Raw genomic sequence first — 19,052 nt, forward strand, 5'->3', positions numbered from 1 at the left:
TTGTTCCAAGAACCCAAAGCACCAGCTGATCCACTTCAACACATGTCATAGGACATATTGGACCCCTCAGAGAAAACACATGATCAAAGCCATTCCCAACCCTTTCTGCTCCTTCTGTCAGCCTGAACAAGTTGGAACTTTCTTACACGTGGTTTGGGAATGTGAACAAGTTCAAGAATTCTGGGATAAAACGACTTCAATAATATCTGACATAATTGAACACCCACTTCCTCTGGACCCAATACTTCTATTAATTAACGATGACTCTAAACTAAACTTGTTTATGTCTTACATACTGTGAAAACTTAAATAAAGTTTGTAAACTAAACTTGTTGGGAAAACAGAGGAAAATTTGGCTTGCTGGCCTAACCGCAGTCAAGAAAATGATAGCCCAAAGGTGGCTTCCCCCTCACTCACTTAGCGTTCACAAATGGCTGGCATACTTTCGTGATATAGTAATGCTTGAACTCTCCACAGCTAGGATTAATAAAGCAAAGTCCTCAACTCTTGTACTCTGGAGAGATGTAGCATCGCAGATCTCTGACCTAATGACCTCAGTGCCTCAGGAACCAGTGCTCCAGTAGCAAAGTGTGAGACGTTTACTTTAAACAAGAGACCGCGGGGGGGTGAGGGTGGAGAGGGTGTTCTCCTCTATTTCCTTTGTATTTATTTTTGTTTAGTGGTAAATAAAACTGATGTCGTTCATCACATGTTCTGATGGGTATTGGGGTGGGTGATATGAGTGGGCGGGTGGGAAGAGGGCTCATACATCCTGGCTAATGTCTGTCAACAATGTCTTGTACCTGTATTGAATGAATGATGTCAATAAAAAATTGATCACAAAAAAAAAAAAGGCAGGCACTTTCAAATAAATACCTGGCAGGTGATTGGATGAACCACCTGTCTACCACAGGGCTCGCTCTCGCTGGCGTCACACCTAAAGCCCGCCCGCAACCGCTTCATAGGACGCTGATTGGTGCGAACCACGGGTGGTTCGGATTCTAACCAATAGATGGGAGCGTGGTAAGATGGATTTGTCGTGTGATCTCGTGATTTCATGATCTCGCGCGAATCCAGCTGCCTCGCAAAGTTATGAGAGCGCAACGTATTCAGCTGAATATAATCCAGTGGGGAGAACGCAAAAACAACATCTCCTCTTTGAATAAATGCTTTCAAAGCAGAGTGCTGTTCAGATTTCAAAGTAATGGGTCCTGTTAATCTATTAAGAGCAGCCTCGATAGCAGCGTCTATCTCGGTCACCATTGTTATTAAGTCCGGCACACTTCACAACAGCTTGACAACGGTGTTAGTCCCGCCCATTGCACCGTTTATTGGCGCTGATTGGCTAATCCTTAGTCCCCCTTAGCCAAACAAAGTGTCCCATCATGGTCTTAACCCTGACAAGAATAAAACTCTGAAGGAAACATTGAACGCTTGTAATTCTTCGGGAATGTTTTGTCATGAAAATGGTCATATTTAAAGATATCAAAGTGAACATTGGCACAAAACTGGCATCTTCATTCCAAAAATATATAGTATCTGTATGAGCCTTCAAAAGCCCATGTGTAGGACTAGGCTACCACAGGTATATGTCAGGATGACGTGAAGGTCTTCTTACCCCAGAGGGCCATGAAGATGGAGAAGAAGACGGTGGCTGGGTTGTCGAAGAGGTGGCTGGCCCGGGCCGTCCCACAGGCCGTCACCAGCTTCCAGTAGCTGCAGGCGCGGTCGCACAGCGGACACATGGTGATGTTGTTCCTGGGATCACAGATCTCCATACTGGAAGAGAGCACAGTGAAGGTGGTGGATCAGAGCAGATCACAGATCTCCAGACGGCTGAAGATAGAACACTGCTACATTATCTAGCAGTCGGGGGGTTTAAACACAACACAAAAGGAACCACTGCCACAAATCTTTGCACGTAAACTAAAAAAAAAAAAAAAAAAAAAAATCCGAATTTATTGAGAATTTATTCAGTAGTATCACAAAACACAATATCGCAATTACTTAAGCATTTCAATATTATCTTACACCCCTAAACATCCCCTCCCTCCGGAGAAAAAACAGTTGAAAAAGTGCCTCTGGATATTGTCTGAAGTCAACCTTGTTTCTGCACAGCCATTGTAGGCCTGCTGTGCTAAAATACATCTCTGTATTTAGGGCAACACAAAATTATCTCTATCTTCATCAGAAAAACAGCGTTATCAGAGTTAACAGAAAATGGAAATCTCCTAATCTCCTGCTCCATGCTCTTTAATATCATCCTTCCCTTCGTCAATCTGTGAAGGTTCTTTGACAGTATTTCCCCGATTTCCCTGCTGAAATCGTCAAAGTTTCATCTAATCATCTAAGCCTTAGATGATTAGATGAAACTTTGACGAAAACTGTGCACTTTAGATTCTAAGGTACACAGTTTTAGGCCGGGTATAAATACTGTTTGATGATCTTATTGACCGACTTGTGTTGTTAAGTCTGTAATGACTTGTTGTAGCAATAAATAACACGGGTGTGTTTATGTGTACAGTATAACCACAGTATAGGGTCATTTAGAGGTCGGTCTGGAAGCCTGCCTTTCACTTTCAACACACACACGCACGCACACACACACACACACACACGCACACGCACACGCACACGCACACGCACAGAGTTGTCACACAAGCACACAGTAGCAAAATTAATACAGAAATATTTTGAGGTTAAGGGACTTGATTTAAAAAAAAGTTTTTTACTCCATTTTGCTCTAAACCAGTCTCATAACTTCTGTCACCAAAACTGTGCATTTCAGAAGATTTCATCAGTGTGTGTGTGTGTGTGTGTGTGTGTGTGTGTGCGTGTGTGTGCGCGTGTGGGTGTGTGCGCGCGGGTGCGTGTGTCTGTGTGTGCATGCGTGTGTGTGAGTGTATGCGTGCGTGCGTGTGTGTGTGTGTGTGTGTATGCGTGCGTGTGTGAGTGCGTGTGTTTGTGCGCACGTGTGTGTGTGCGTGTGCGTGTGTGTGTGTGCGCGTGCGTGTGAGTGCGCGTGCACGAACATACCTAGGTATGTCATCATCGACAGTGGCACAGCCATAGAGGAACACAATGACTCCCACGATGGCAGCAGGGATCAGCATCTGTGTGTAGACGCCCAGCCAGGCAAAGTACAGCCCCACCTTCTCCCCAAAGTACTTCCTGTGGGAGGAGTCACACAACATTAAAGGTGCTACAAGTAGCATTGTAAACATCCATATCCATAAGACAGTACCTAATACCATACATATAGAGTATAAGGGCCATGGTTGAGACAATCTGCCATGCCCGTCTCTCCACACCACTGGTATTGTTTAGTGTGTTATATTTGTTTGTGATGTAATTACAGCACCCTGCTCTTACTGTTTTATGCCATAAAGCAATCTCCCTTTTTTGCTGTAAAGCAATAAAGAAGCTTTCCCACTCAATCTGGCACATAATCTAAAACGCAGTGCAGAGAGGCCAGTAGAGGCTGCCAACCTGCTTTTGCAGATTGTCCTTTGTTGATAATGTACTGCACTGTTTATTATGCTGTATTGTATTGCAAAAATCAACTGTAAAAACAATTAATGTCTCAACTTAATGTGGCAATGATTTATTCAATTCAATGAATAATGATTTATTCAATGCTATCCTGAACCACCCAACCAGAAAATTAATGGCATAAATGCATTAGATGAATGCTTTATGCCTGGAGGGAAGGGATATAATCGATGTAGCAGAGTGAGGATAGCCACTAATTTGACACTCCACTGGTTTTTGTTCAGCCTTGGAAGTGTTAAGCTGAGATCAGACTGAGCCGTCAGCTCGTTACGCTCCGTTTGCTTCTTCCGTCTGACATTGTTGCCTCGCTAACAGATTCCCCTGGGGGAAATCCCCCAAGGGAATAGAGAGCCGCAGGGATGGTTTCCTCACTGTTTCTGCCTATGGGATTTTTGAATGGGTTTTTGGCGCGATGCTTCAAATAAGGTCTCTGGGGTCTCTGAGGGTCGGAGAAGGGACTTTTCAACTGGCAAATTCTCACCTCCGAGTTGTCTGGAATGCAGCATTAATCACTAGAGTAGAGACTGATAGAGAATAGAATTTCACCATTCCTCATCTTGGGGGCAATTAGATGATGATGGTCAGTTTTGTCAGAGACCAATAACGTGTTCGCCTAAATATAATCCAAAAAACATTTCCCCTTTCAATAAATGTCTTCAAAGCAGAGTGCCGTTCAGATTTCAAAGTAATTGGTACTTTTAATTGCTTTAGAGCAGCGTCTATCTCGTCTAATTGTGTGTGGGACCCATTTGCCTCCCTGCTTGGCACTCAGCATCAAAGGGTTGGAATTGGGGGGTTAGATCACCATGTGATTCCCGAGCGTGGCACTGCTGCCGCTCACCGCTCCCCCAGGGGATGGGTCAAATGCGGAGAACAAATTTCGCACACTCAGGTGTGTGACAATCAGTGGGGCTTTACCTTTACTTTACCTTTACCTAATTGCGGTCGCCATTTTTGTTATTAGGTCCGCCGCGCTGGACAACAGCTTGATAACGGTGTTAGTCCCGCCCCGTTGTGCTGTCTATTGCCGCTGATTGGCTAATCGTCAGTCCCCCTTGGAGCTCAATGGAGCAAATGGTTTTCCAACTTGAGAAACCACTGTTGCATGTCACGATGCCAGGTCTATATACCCAGGCAATGGAATTGTCCCAGTGCAGGGTGTGGTTTTATGATTTCAATAAAACAAATCATGATTTATGCAGGTTGTGCATCATCTAGTAACCTCCACCTGAGCCTGTAGAGGGAGATTCTGATATGAATCTGAAATGATTCTGAATGAAATTCTGCTCCCATGTTTCATCTTGTTTACTGGACCAACATTACAGAACAACTACAAGACAGGGGAAATGAGTGGAGAAGGTCAGCCTTCCACTCTGCTTACTGTACTAGCAGGTGGAGCAGACAGTAGCAGATGTTAGTGTGGAGATTACTTTGGACAGGCGGCCTTTGGAGGACATGTGATCTGTGGTTGGGGAAATGCCTCTGCAATTCGCCTGATGGGTGTGACAAGACCAATGCCTTGGATCTGACCTGATGAGTCCAATGGGCTGGTACTTGTAGAAGACGCTGTAGCTCGCCCACTCGTCGTACAGCAGCTGTGGAGAGGAGGAGGAGGAGGAGGAGGAGGAGGAGGAGGAGAAGAGGGCATTTATGGACCAGTGCTCTTAATGCTTCAAACAGCCAAAAAACTATCAAACACTAAAATGCTGCAGTGAAACCCAAGAGCATGCATACTTGTTTTTTTTGTTACTTTTTTTAACATATTTTAAAAAGATAGATACTTAAACTACTACACGAAAAAAAAAAATTTTTTTTTTTTAATAATCATTCATGTATCAATCTTAAAAATTTTTTTTCTGGTATTGGAATTAGTATTCATGAAATTCTTTAGTGCCTATATTGAATTTTAACATGGACTTGCCCCAATATACCATTGTACTATCCCTAAATGAGAGCCTTGTATTCGTGCTTGTAGCTATTGATATCTTTGAAATATGGGTAATAATGGTATTTAAAATGTAAGATTGGCCAGATTTGATCGTTTTATCTTCTGCAAAATCGGCAATAAAATCCGATTTAAAAATGTACTGTTTTAATTCATATAGCATGTGAGGAACGATAATTGGACAGAGACAAACTGTGACACTCAATTGCTCCGACCGTGACAGGAGGCTGTGACTGACAGCTGCTAATGATTGAAGCAGCATGGGGTGAAGCATGCGGCGTGTGGTGGTCACACAAAAATACAGCTCCAAGATTGTGTCCTGTATTGAAAACGCGCTCTACAATTAACAGCTGATCTGTGCAGTCAAAGCACTTATTGATTGCGGTGAACAGGGAGCGAATAAATCACTCTGAAAGGAGGGACGCTCATACGCACACAGCCACACACCACACAGACACAAACACCAGAATGACTGCTTTTTAATGGTGTCAGGCCAGACAGGCCCAGCGGAGTTCTGATGGCACATTCATAGCAGATTGAGAGGAGCATATTAGAAACACCGCGCTGCACCTTCAACCATTCTACTTTATTATCCGCTGCCATCAGCGACGACTCTAAAGCCTCTCGAGCCACCGAGGGGGAACTCCTCAATCACCTGCAGTGCGCGAAAACCATTTTCTCTAACACCAGCTCGCTATAAGCTCGCCTGCACACCAATCAGCCAACGACTGATGAAAACCTATTCCTCACACACATGTGCACACGCACACACACACACACACACACACACATGCATGCACACATGCACACACACGCACACATGCATGCACACAGACATGTGCAAGCACACACGCATGCATGCGCACACACACACACACACACACACACACACACACACACACACTGTACTGTATACGCACAAATCAAGTTCTTGGAGCACAGGGGGCAAGTCAAGTGACATCTTAGGAGAAGATGAGTTTGATATAAGATGTCACTGTATTATCATTGTAAAGGAGAGCACCATCAAATGCAATCTGGGAACTCAGTCTATTTTAATTTGAAAAATAGACTCTGGGACAGCCCTACCATTTCCCCCCCCCCCCCCCAGCTTCCTGTACAGAGCGCCTCTCCTGCCACCGTCACTTCCTTTTCCGTGTCCGTGCTCCACTGTTTACAGTCTAAATAGCAACTTGCGCCGCAACTTTCCAGTAATTTTCCACTGTTGCTGTAAGACGAGTTGACGTCTTCTATGCCGTGTGTTTATGCGTTAACGTTATTAGTGAAGAGCCAAAACGGACGCGGAAAAGGAAAACAGAAGTGACGGAAAAGCCACCGTCACTTCTTTTTCCGCGTCTGTTTGGGCTATTCGCTAATAACGTTAACGCCCATGTAGCATTGGGATATACACTATATATAGACTGTCAGAGGCTCATCCTCACTCTCCACTTTCAAATCCAGACTAAAAACCTACCTGTTCTCCCATGCTTACAACCTGCCCTACCCTTAACCATCTCCTCCACCCTCCTCCCTCTCTCCTTCCCTCTCCACCTCCCTCTCTCCCCTGTCCCTCCCTCACGCTCCCTCCCTCCCCTCTGTTTTCCATATATCCCTGACTAGACATCTTCATTGTTATTTTGTATCCGTTACCTATTGTTTGTTTCTATTTTTCTTGTTTTCTGCTGACTCTCACTGTCAGCGGCTTTGGGTCATTGAAAAGCGCTACATAAAATAAATTAATTATGATGATAATTATATATGTGCTTTGGCTGTGGAGGCTTTTTCAAAGCGTTCTAATGCGTGAGAACAGCAGCATGGGACTGATCAGGCTGTTGCCTTAGTGACACAGCCTACAGTATAATTATGGAGAGTGTGTGCAGCGGAGGGCGGCACAAAATGACTTCAGACTCGGCGAGAGCTCTTGTTTGAATTCTCCTTCTCCTTATTGGGGACGACTGTCACCAAAAGACTCATTCTGAAGGAACGGAAGTCCTCCTCTTCACCTTCTTTTCAGGTGTGTGGCTGTCTGGCTGATGGACACGATCTCTGTTGTGAAGAGGGAGAGACTCAGGTCCCCGAGAACTAACTCGCTTGGAAGGTTCTCGGCTATCTGGGAGCCGTTTCTGGCCTACTTCGACGAGCTTAAGAGGGCAGACAGATCACTCACCCAGCTGGTATCTCATGGACCCCGTTGATCCCGTGCATATTGTCTTTTACAAACACATAAGCACCTTATGCGGCCGATAGCACCACATTGCAATGTCGAATGTTGATTTATGGGTTTTTTCCCCCCTTTTCTTTCTTTTCCTATGTTTGAGACTGTTTGTCTTGTTCGTATATTGTTCTATAAAAGTTGATAATAAAAAAGAAATATATATTTTTTTAGGCCGAGTGTCCAGATAGCACTTTTTCCTGAGCGCCCTTTCCCTAACAAAAGGACACTATGTGGTGGACTGTAAAATTGGAGGCAAACACTCGAAAACTCAAAAATACATTTAAATCTATAATGTTGAAGAAGAACTGTTTTTCCCCTCATGTGAACGCCACTTTATTGTGTATCATGTAGGCTAATTATTATTAATTACAGTTGACCAACTTTTCAGGCTGCCATGAATTTTCACGATATAAATGCAAAGTAGTGTAAAATCAATTGAAGCGATGATACGAGGAAAGCGTAAAGTCAGGGCTTCTTCCACCTTATCAAGTCACAGTACACTGATGATGTAGGCAGGTTCAGATGGAACTATTTTCCTGTGAGCAACCACATTATTCGCGCGCTGCTGCACAGTCATGTTCAGTTTGACATGTTCTTGCATCACGCACCACCTTCACCTCCTCGCGAGACAGCTGAGGTACTGCTGATCAAAGAAAGATCAAAAAAGACACGCAGATCCAAAAAGCCATTGGGTTGGGTGCTGGATCAAAAGATACCTGAGACAATCAAAAGAAATATGATCCGCACACCTCTGGAGCTCCCGTTTGAAGGTTGCGGACCAAAGGTGTGCGGATCACAGTGTTGGGGGTACTCTCATTACAAAAGTAACATATTACGTGTAATATATTACTTTTAGCAGTAACTCGGTAATATAACTTATTACTTATAGGATTTCAGTAATATTATACCAGTTACTTTGTCAAGTAACTCAAGTTACAAATTGAGTTTAAAAAAAAATTAATCAAAGCACATATTTAAAAAAAAGTCCTAATCAAACTGTGTGTTTTTATGCAAATAACTACTATAGATGACAATAACAAAGGAAAATTATTACATTTAGAATTTTGGATTGTTTACACTGATTTCAAGATGGTTTAAATTATTTTTTGGGATGGTTCCGGGGTGGCGATGTCATTCTGCTACTGCAGTTATTTTGGTGAAAGTAATACAAAAGTAGTGTAATAAGTAGCGAGTTACTCTACACAGATAGTAATATTGTAAAGTAACTTATTACTTTCAAATGAAAGTAACTAGTAATATGTGATATATTACATTTTGAAAGTAACTTGCCCAACACTGGCTGATCATACTTCTTTTCATAATCGTGAAATGTGTCCATGTTCTCGGCTAAATTGACCAGGACAGGACAATCTCCCAAAATCTTCATGTATTCCTTGACCCAGGCTTATATTAACCTGTGAAAATTCTAAACGTTTCTCGTGGTTTTGGCATGATGTAAATCAGCATCCTTCAGTCTATTGACGGCTGTGTTGTAAGGAGCATTTGCTTATGGACTGAAAGTATTGATGCTGTGGTTTTCAATCTATTGACTGATGCGTTTGCTCCTCTTACCTTCCTGTCGTTGGTTTCTGTATTCACGCCCTCGATGTCTCCCTGTAATGTTCATGCACACGCACACACACACACACGCACACACACGCACACACGCACACACACACACGCACACACACGCACGCACACACACACGCGTGCACACACACACACGCGCACACACACGCGCACACACACACCCACACATCAATGTTTGTATGAATACACTTTGTTCATTGTTGACATACAACATTGTCGTTTAAACTGACACCAACTCCTCCTCGATCAAGTTGTATGATATAATATAAGCTGTTCCTGGTTTGTGTTATTGCTATGTGAACGTTGTTTTTATGTACTGAACCTAAATGCATTGAACAGCAAAATTAGTATTTGGTGTTTGTCAGAAACCTGAGGGCAATTATTTCTCAATTCACCTCCAAGTGGTTTAACAAAAAGCATCTAAGCACTTTATATGAATTATATTACTTTATATTTGCTGCTCTTCACACCAGAGCACTTTATATGAAATGTTTGGTGCTCTTCACACCAGAGCACTTTATATGTTTGGCGCGCGCACTTCACACCAGAAGATTAACTGAAACTGAACAGTCCTCTCTTGATAATTACAGCAATTTGTTCTACTTTCTCTCAAGCGTGCCAAGGGGAGGCGGCCAGGGAGAGCCGATGACGGCGACACTCACATCGTGCAGCGGGTAAGCAGCGGTGTAGACGGCGTTGGCGAGGAGACTGGTGAATCCTGTAAGAAGACATTTTCAGAAGGGTCAATATTCGAAACAACGCAACCAGAGCCAGCAGATCATGGGTGGCCTCTGGAGGAAGATGATGCACGCATGTGTTTTCAATGCAGTGAGAAATGACAGATACATCTCCTCCCTCTGGATTTACAAGACACAAGGCTAGATGGATGCTGCTCCATTTAGAATCCTGCAAAGATGCATGACACTTACATGTGAGGGGCGGGGCTTCCCAAGACAAGCTTCGCCATGGGATTTTTTATTAATTAATTAATGAATTAATGCCATCTCTATTGTGGAGCCACTCTCAATAAACCATTGGGCTTGTCCTGTTTCATTTATGTTGCCTCAGATTTATATTTGCTTTGCAACTTATGCCTGAATAAATAAACGTGAACATTTTTCACTCTAAAACATGTCCAAATGAGTTTTCCTCATTTGATCGTAGGACGATGTATCCCTTGTATGAGAGCAAAATGGTATCATCCTTACCCATTGAGTATTTGGCTCTGGTGCACTTTGTCCGTTTCAACACCTCATAGACCTGAAGGGATGGAAGAAGACATGAAGGATGAACGGAAAGATGAAAGAAGACAGCTGCTGCTGCTGCTGCTGCTGCTGCCGGTCTCATATCTGACCACCGGAGCAGAAGGCTTCCAAATCAAATCACCTCACTTCATCCTGAAGCGTGAGAAGATGCTGATGCTGCGGTGGGAAGTGGATGTTGACTGTATAAATAGCGTGGGTGAGATTTTATTCATTGCTTGTGGGGAAATGAGAGGAGGAGGGTGACTGATGGAGACAAAGTGCTGTTTGAAAAGTAATCTCCCTGTGTGTCCGTCCTGCTCTGAAGAATCCCCCCCGCCCGCCCCCCGTGGAGAGGCCTGCTGTGTCCGTGGTCACAGGCGGCTGATCAGATCAGACCCGCAGCAGCAGCAGCACAGAGCACAGAGCACCTCCACTCTCCTCAGCCGTAATGGGCTTTTATTGATGTTTCTGTTGAGAAGTTACAGCTGGTCAAGTGCTCACCTGAGAGCAGGCAAAGACTCTGATTGAAAAGCTTAATCCAATAAGGAGGAGTCAATCACATCCACCAATCATTAATCAAGTAGTGTGCTCAAAATGTGCGTGTGTGTGTGTGTGTGTGTGTGTGTGTGTGTGTGTGTGTGTGTGCGTGTGCGTGTGTGTGTGTGCTAACACAGCAGATGCGTGGATAGATGTTTGCTGAGTGAGCCACTCAGACAGAATTTAGTCGTTTTTTTATACTAAGCATAGATTCACAATCAAGTCTCCTATTTGAGAGAAGTTCACCCCAGAGACTCCAGGGTGTCGGATCTTTGGTTTCACTTATCCGTCCATACTGAGTGAGTGATAACGACTCGTTCTTGTTAATGCACGCTCTCCTCATGCTAAATGACACATCACAGTGGAATCAGACTCCTCTTCATTTAGCTGGGGCCCTCGTGGGGCCGCGCCCTGAAGGACCCCACTTTACAACCGTTCATCGTTAAGCAGAAGCAGTACTTACTATGGAGCTCCTGGTCTTGCTGTCGAAGAACTTGTCCCTGTCGGAGAGATCAAACCTGGCGAGGAAGAGCAAAACAGAGCTGGTTTTAGTGGCAGATCCCTGCCAGAGCCATGATGCACTCCAGCACCACGTGTACAAATCACATCACAGATGGTGATGATACAGTAAGACACGAGGCACTGGAGATGCTCACAAGTCCTTTTTTCAAGTCCAAGTCAAGTGTCAAGTCTTTCAGCTCAAGTCCAAGTCAAGTGTCAAGTCTTTGAGGGTCAAGTCTAAGTCAAGTCTCAAGTCTTTTAGTCACAAGTCCAAGTCAAGTCTCAAGTCTTTGGTCACAAGTCCAAGTCAAGTCTCAACTCTTTGGTCACAAGTCCAAGTCAAGTCTCAAGTCTTTGGTCACAAGTCCAAGTCAAGTCTCTTATGAGCGTTCCATCATCTTGCTGCATGCCTTTCGGTCTGCTTCGATGAGAACACTGTATAGCTCAAAGGAATGAATTCAAAGCAGGTAACTGTATTATCCTCACTCCTTTATCTATTAGCATACAGTAGCAGTATTGCTTAGAACAGAGGTTCTCAAATATTTTTCAGCCAAGGACCCCTTATAAGATAGAAAATATACCGGGGACCCCCTCATTCTGATTTGTGATTTTGGGCTCAGCTTGTTTCCACGGTAACGTGCTTGACTTTTAAATTGATAGGTTTGTCAGATTGGAATGTAATCCGTGAACCATTTTAGATTTAAAGCATAACATATTTTCGTTGAACTATGAAGCTATGAAGACATGAGTAGACTTTTTCTTAATGTTAATGCACCAAAAAATTTAAATAAAAAATGGAAGGAATCCACCCTGTAACATCTGTCAGTGGGGGGGGGGGGGGGGGGGGGGGGGGTGTCCACCCCTTAACATCTGTCAGTGATGTACCTAGCATTTCTGGGCCAACTTTGTTGTTTGGTGGAGTGAGTATTAATTTTTCATACTCCTGTAAATACTCTGCCTCACAAAGACAACGTATTATCATGTTGAGAGATTTCCAGTGCATCTACAATGGCGTTTGTTACCAGAGAAAGTTTCAGCTGTTCTAAAACAACAATGGCAAACGTCAAAGAACAAAAGATTATTTCTAGAATCCAGAGCAATCATTTTGCACCGGCATTCAACAGTCGTACGGGGAGAAATGCATTGTAGAAGAGACCAATTTCGACCAGTTTACTGGCATTAAATTCAAACACTCCGCCTCTCACTGCCATTTACAGCCGCCAAAGTGCGTCACCTACTGCAGCAAAAATATTAGTATGTAGGAGAGCAAAACTCTTCTCATTGCATCAAAAAGCTTAGATGTCAGAAGGTTTGTGTATTCCTTAAAAACCATCTTCACAAGATAATATAGGAAGAGGTGTCTCACTGTGAGGGCGTTTAAAGGAGAAAAAACATTGTGATAGCCAGAAGTAATATCTTGTGATGTCTGCTGGTGAATATGATTTGGCTTCCTTTGCATTTTCTATCTTTTTTTTTTTTTACATTTTATATAATCTTTTCTTTTTTGTGAACACCACCATGAACTCGACAAACAAGGCGATCAGACGGTTTTAAAAATTGATGAGGTGATTGGGAAGATGTGTAGAGAGAGTGATCTGGAAGCGGTTAGTCAGAGCTGTAAATATCTCTCCTCCTAACTGCCCACTCTCTCCTCCATACATCACAGCAGACATTCCTACACATCCTACTGGCCTACTGGTATTTATGCTAAGACAACTGTGTTCTTCACTGCATCACTGCTTGCTTTCATTCCAAAGTGACTTTATTGACTTTATCCAGGCTCCGTAAATCAAATGGGTGAATCTAACAGAACAAACGCCTACAACACAACGTTGATTAAACCGACATTCTCCTTCTGATTCAATTCGAGCTGTGTGTGTTCCCCTCTGGGAGCTCCAGCAGAACACTGTGAAGAAAGCGTCGTGTTTTAGCTTTATAACGAGGTTGGTAGACTCTTGTCGGGCAGGTTTTTTGAGGCCAAATTACATCCCTGAGGTCTGTTCAAAGCCGTTACCTTATACTTCCCTGTGTTGACACAATGATAAAGGATCCTGGAGCAGCGAATGGGTGCGGGGGAACCAATTTGATCTAATTTATTTCACCTCAGCTCAGTCGTGATACACTGTGAAATATTCACTTCAGCTCAGTCGTGATACACTGTGAAATATTCACCTCAGCTCAGTCGTGATACACTGTGAAATATTCACCTCAGCTCAGTCGTGATACACTGTTAAATATTCACCTCAGCTCAGTCAGATACACTGTGAAATATTCACCTCAGCTCAGTCAGATACACTGTGAAATATTCACCTCAGCTCAGTCAGATACACTGTGAAATATTCACCTCAGCTCAGTCAGATACACTGTGAAATATTCACCTCAGCTCAGTCGTGATACACTGTTAAATATTCACCTCAGCTCAGTTGTGATACACTGTTAAATATTCACCTCAGCTCAGTCGTGATACACTGTGAAATATTCACCTCAGCTCAGTCGTGATACACTGTGAAATATTTAAGCTCAGCTCAGTCGTGATACACTGTTAAATATTCACTTCAGCTCAGTCGTGATACACTGTGAAATATTCACTTCAGCTCAGTCGTGATACACTGTTAAATATTTCACCTCAGCTCAGTCGTGATACACTGTGAAATATTCACCTCAGCTCAGTTGTGATACACTGTTAAATATTTCAGCTCAGCTCAGTCGTGATACACTGTGAAATATTTCAGCTCAGCTCAGTCGTGATACACTGTGAAATATTCACCTCAGCTCAGTCGTGATACACTGTTAAATATTCACCTCAGCTCAGTCGTGATACACTGTGAAAATGATGGAACCGGCTGAAGGCTTTGAATAATTACACTTAGGCTAATTGTTACCCCGCACTGATCAGTCATCATGCATAAATAGCTCTGCTATGCGTGATGCACCAATGCTGACTAACTCGCTCACATTTTAACAAATAACTGAAGCAAAAAAAAAAAATCATTCTGCTTGCAAGAGGAACACTTGTGATTTGAAATTGCATTAAGCGTACCTTTGAATGCTACGGAGCCCTTAAAGTTCTGAAAGGTAATATTTATTTTGAGGATGCTAAAGTGTGCGCACACTTTAGTATAGTGTGCGCACACTATACTAAAGTGTGCGCACGATTTAACTAAAACGTGCGCACACTTTAGTATAGTGTGCGCACACTTTAGTATAGTGTGCGCACACTATACTAAAGTGTGCGCACGATTTAAGTAAAACACGTTTTACTTAAATCGTGCGCACACTTTAGTATAGTGTGCGTGCGCACACTATAGTATAGTATAATACTAAAGTGTGCGCACGATTTAAGTAAAACGTGTTTTACTTAAATCGTGCGCACACTTTAGTATAGTGTGCGCACACTATAGTATAGTGTGCGCACACTATACTAAAGTGTGCGCACACTTTAGTATGGTGTGCGCACACTATACTAAAGTGTGCGCACGTTTTAGTTAAATCGTGCGCACACTTTAGTATAGTGTGCGCACACTATACTAAAGTGTGCGCACACTTTAGCATCCTCAAAATAAATATTACCTTTCAGAACTTTAAGGGCTCCGTAGTTGCCACTACACGCATTTACTTCACTTGCAAAACCTTTTCAAAGTCATTTGAATTGTTTATGATAGAAAGTATTCAGTTGGGCAAATTCACTAATATAACTAATATGAGTAGAGGCTACTTTAAATGAGAGATAATTATTTAAATCCAAATTAAATGTATAGGCTACTTTTGCAAACACTGTATGAAGCATTTAACCACTCACTCTGTAGCCTTGTTTTAGTTCCATTTATCAGAGGCTGAAATTATTTCATTTGTCAAATTAAACCACAGTTTTTCTGGCTAAATCAAATCAGCCTGAAGCCCAGTGAATAAGGCAAGTGGTACTGTGATGAAGCTTTATTATGATGCATAGCACTCCTGCTATAGCTGAAAACACACAGTCCAGCGACACTAAGCTAGGTCAGCTAGCTAGCCTAGCTGAGCTGCCAAGTTCAGACTAGCCATGCTAGCCAATAGCTATCGAGGTAGGCTAGTTAGCTAGCTGCTGACCTTACAACATAATGAATGAATGTAAGAAATAAAAGTCTTTGTAGTATTTATATGTTGACACTTTACTCACAGATGCTGCTTCTCTCTGGAGAACGGATGGGACAGTGATTTGACGCTCTGTGGCCGGTTGGGCTCCACGTTGGGGTGGAGAGGAGCTGTGACTTTGTGAATGAACAGCCTGATCTTCTCCACCACGTTACTGCCCTGTTTCACCTCATAGACCTGAGGAGGCAAGAGAGACACGGCCACTTGGCAGTTAGGGAACACAGTCACTGGGGTTCAACCGATATGGGTCGTTAGGCAGATACCAGCACACTGACATTTTGAGATGATAATATTAGGCTACTGCTACCACTAATTATGTATATATATACTGTATATATATATATATATATATATATATATATATATATATATATATATATATATATATATATATATATATATATATATATATATATATGTACAAGCTCTACACTGTGCTCTCTACACTACGGCTCCACCGATAATAATGATGAAATCTATTCATGCAATTCTACAATAAATATGTGAGCAAACAAACTGCATCAATGTTGATGTTTAATTAAAGGCTATATCAGTCTGATACATGGGTCCAACCCTACAGTACAGTGCCACTCCTCCTTGAGCTCTCCTAGGTCCATTTAACTGTGAAGGTCTTCTTTTCAGTCAGTTAGAAGCAGCCAGTGTGTGGTGAAAAATCTTTACTCTTCACAGAGTGACCACTGGGAAAAAGTCTGAACAATCATCTTGTGCCGATCAATGAATGACTGCAAAGGGCTTCAGCATCCCCAGCAGCTATGGATATTAAAATGCATAGACTGCTGTAAGGCATAAACTGCTGTAGCCTAAAGGCACATTGGAACAAAGCATCGACTAAAATGATATATTTGACAATTTCTGGCTGTATCACGGCAAAGACTTTGTGTGTGTGGGGGGGAAGCTGTGAACACAGAGGTGTGACTGTGGTGGCTGGACTGCAGCAAGACGCTGACAAACCCACACGCTCACAGTCTGACGGGCAGCCAGCCCTGGAGGTGTGTGTCTGTGTGTATGTGCGCGCATGTGTGTGTGTGTGTAGGTGTGTGTGTGTGTGTGTGTGTGTGTGTGTAGGTGTGTATTTCCATACTTGATGATGATCAAATGTCCTCACTAACACAGAAAGAGGAGCTAAATCCCCAAAAGTGATGCCAGGTGTCTGCTCCTCATGCACTCCTAGTTCTTCTAGTTTAGGATTTCAATTACACAATATGTAAATAAATCATCCTGAATCATATCCATCATATTGGACGTGGACAACGCTGACTGGACCATTTTTTTTAAATAAAATTCCAATATCGCTAAACTGATAATAACCCTACTCTGTATAGTCGAATTTTCAGAATAATGCCAGAATAGATAACACTGTACCACCATTATGAATTTATACAATACCAGCATTATTGAATAAAGTAGATTGTAATGAGATTCCTCTGCGAATGCAAGATTGTACAGGAGGGCACTTCACAAATACGGTGTGCAATTATTCATGCATTTTGTTCTCCTAATTAAACCAAATGCTCAACAGAAGGCAGATTAAAATGGCCGCAGCAAAATGGCAGCACAGGGCCATTGAAACACCAGATGACAGAAAAGGACCGGCCGATATGGGAGATTAGTTTGCACACTTTACTGTAGGTCACCTAGAGCTCTGAGCGACTAGGAGACATATGACAGAGCCTCAAGGCAACAAGATAAGCTACAGTCATTAAATATGCATGTGATGTATAGATACAGACATGGCCAGAGATACTGAGGGGTGGACTACCTTCTTGGTGGGTATAGATACAGACAAGGCCAGAGATTCTGAGGTGTGGACTACCTTCTTGGTGGGTATAGATACAGACATGGCCAGAGATACTGAGGGGTGGACTACCTTCTTGGTGGGTATAGATACAGACATGGCCAGAGATACTGAGGGGTGGACTACCTTCTTGGTGGGTATAGATACAGACATGGCCAGAGATTCTGATGGGTGGACTACCTTCTTGGTAGGTATATATACAGACATGGCCAGAGATACTGAGGGGTGGACTACCTTCTTGGTGGGTATAGATACAGACATGGCCAGAGATACTGAGGGGTGGACTACCTTCTTGGTGGGTATAGATACAGACATAGCCAGAGATACTGAGGGGTGGACTGCCTTCTTGGTGGGTATAGATACAGACATGGCCAGAGATACTGAGGGGTGGACTACCTTCTTGGTGGGTATAGATGCAGACAAGGCCAGAGATACTGAGGGGTGGACTACCTTCTTGGTGGGTATAGATACAGACATGGCCAGAGATACTGAGGGGTGAACTACCTTCTTGGTGGGTATAGATACAGAGATGGCCAGAGATACAGAGGGGTGAACTACCTTCTTGGTGGGTATAGATACATACAAGTCCAGAGATACGGAGGGGTGGACTACCTTCTTGGTGGGTATAGATACAGACATGGCAAGAGATACTGAGGGGTGGACTACCTTCTTGGTGGGCATACTGTAGATACAGACATGGCCAGAGATACAGAGGGGTGGACTACCTTCTTGGTGGGTATACTGTAGATACAGACTTGGCCAGAGATACAGAGGGGTGGACTACCTTCTTGGTGGGTATAGATACAGACAAGGCCATAGATTCTGAGGGGTGGACTACCTTCTTAGTGGGCATACTGTAGATACAGACAAGGCCATAGATTCTGAGGGGTGGACTACCTTCTTGGTGGGTATAGATACAGACAAGGCCAGAGATACGGAGGGGTGGACTACCTTCTTGGTGGGTATAGATACAGACAAGGCCAGAGATACGGAGGGGTGGACTACCTTCTTGGTGGGCATCTTGAGCTTCATGAACTCCGCCTCTCGACAAAGGACCTTCCAGGGTGCGTGGATCTTCAGGAAGCCGATTCCGGGGATCTTACTCTGGAATTCAAACAAAGAATCAGATGTAAAAAAAATTAAAATAAATGTGCAGTCGCCACCTGCTTCTTTTCACCTGACAGCGAGGAGTTTAACCGGCAGGACGTCGTAGCATGTGGGAGCATCATGCCATTCCCCCCAGTTCCCCTCTCCCCGAACAGGCGCCCCGACCAACTAGAGGAGGCACTAGTGCAGCGATCTGGACACATCCCCCTAATTCGGCTTCCCACCCGAAGACACAGCCAATTGTGCCTGTGGGCGCCCGACCAAGCCAGAGGTGACATGGGGGCTTGAACCTGCGACCCTCGTGTTGGTAGGCAGGGAATGTAATGCGGCACTAACTGGGACGTCCGCTCAGAGGCAAAATCTCTGCATCTACTTGAGCATAAAATCCATGTCTCTATGGCTGGATATTAACTTCTC

General features: G+C 43.4%; 1 protein-coding gene across 1 annotated transcript in view; it reads right to left on the minus strand.

The window, feature by feature from the left end:
• Positions 1-19,052, minus strand: part of ano1a (anoctamin 1, calcium activated chloride channel a) — a 79,198-nt gene that overhangs the window by 29,455 nt on the left and 30,691 nt on the right. Inside the window, exons 4-12 of the mRNA XM_083662411.1 lie at positions 18,534-18,632; positions 15,738-15,889; positions 11,544-11,598; positions 10,508-10,559; positions 9,962-10,017; positions 9,282-9,323; positions 5,083-5,147; positions 3,037-3,171; positions 1,619-1,779 (exon numbers count right to left, since the gene is read on the minus strand). Of these exons, the coding sequence (XP_083518537.1) occupies positions 1,619-1,779; positions 3,037-3,171; positions 5,083-5,147; positions 9,282-9,323; positions 9,962-10,017; positions 10,508-10,559; positions 11,544-11,598; positions 15,738-15,889; positions 18,534-18,632 (817 nt within the window). The remainder of the gene's footprint in view (positions 1-1,618; positions 1,780-3,036; positions 3,172-5,082; positions 5,148-9,281; positions 9,324-9,961; positions 10,018-10,507; positions 10,560-11,543; positions 11,599-15,737; positions 15,890-18,533; positions 18,633-19,052) is intronic.

The sequence above is a fragment of the Poromitra crassiceps genome, assembly GCF_964638095.1.
Source record: "Poromitra crassiceps genome assembly, chromosome: 28".
NCBI classification, from domain to species: domain Eukaryota; kingdom Metazoa; phylum Chordata; class Actinopteri; order Beryciformes; family Melamphaidae; genus Poromitra; species Poromitra crassiceps.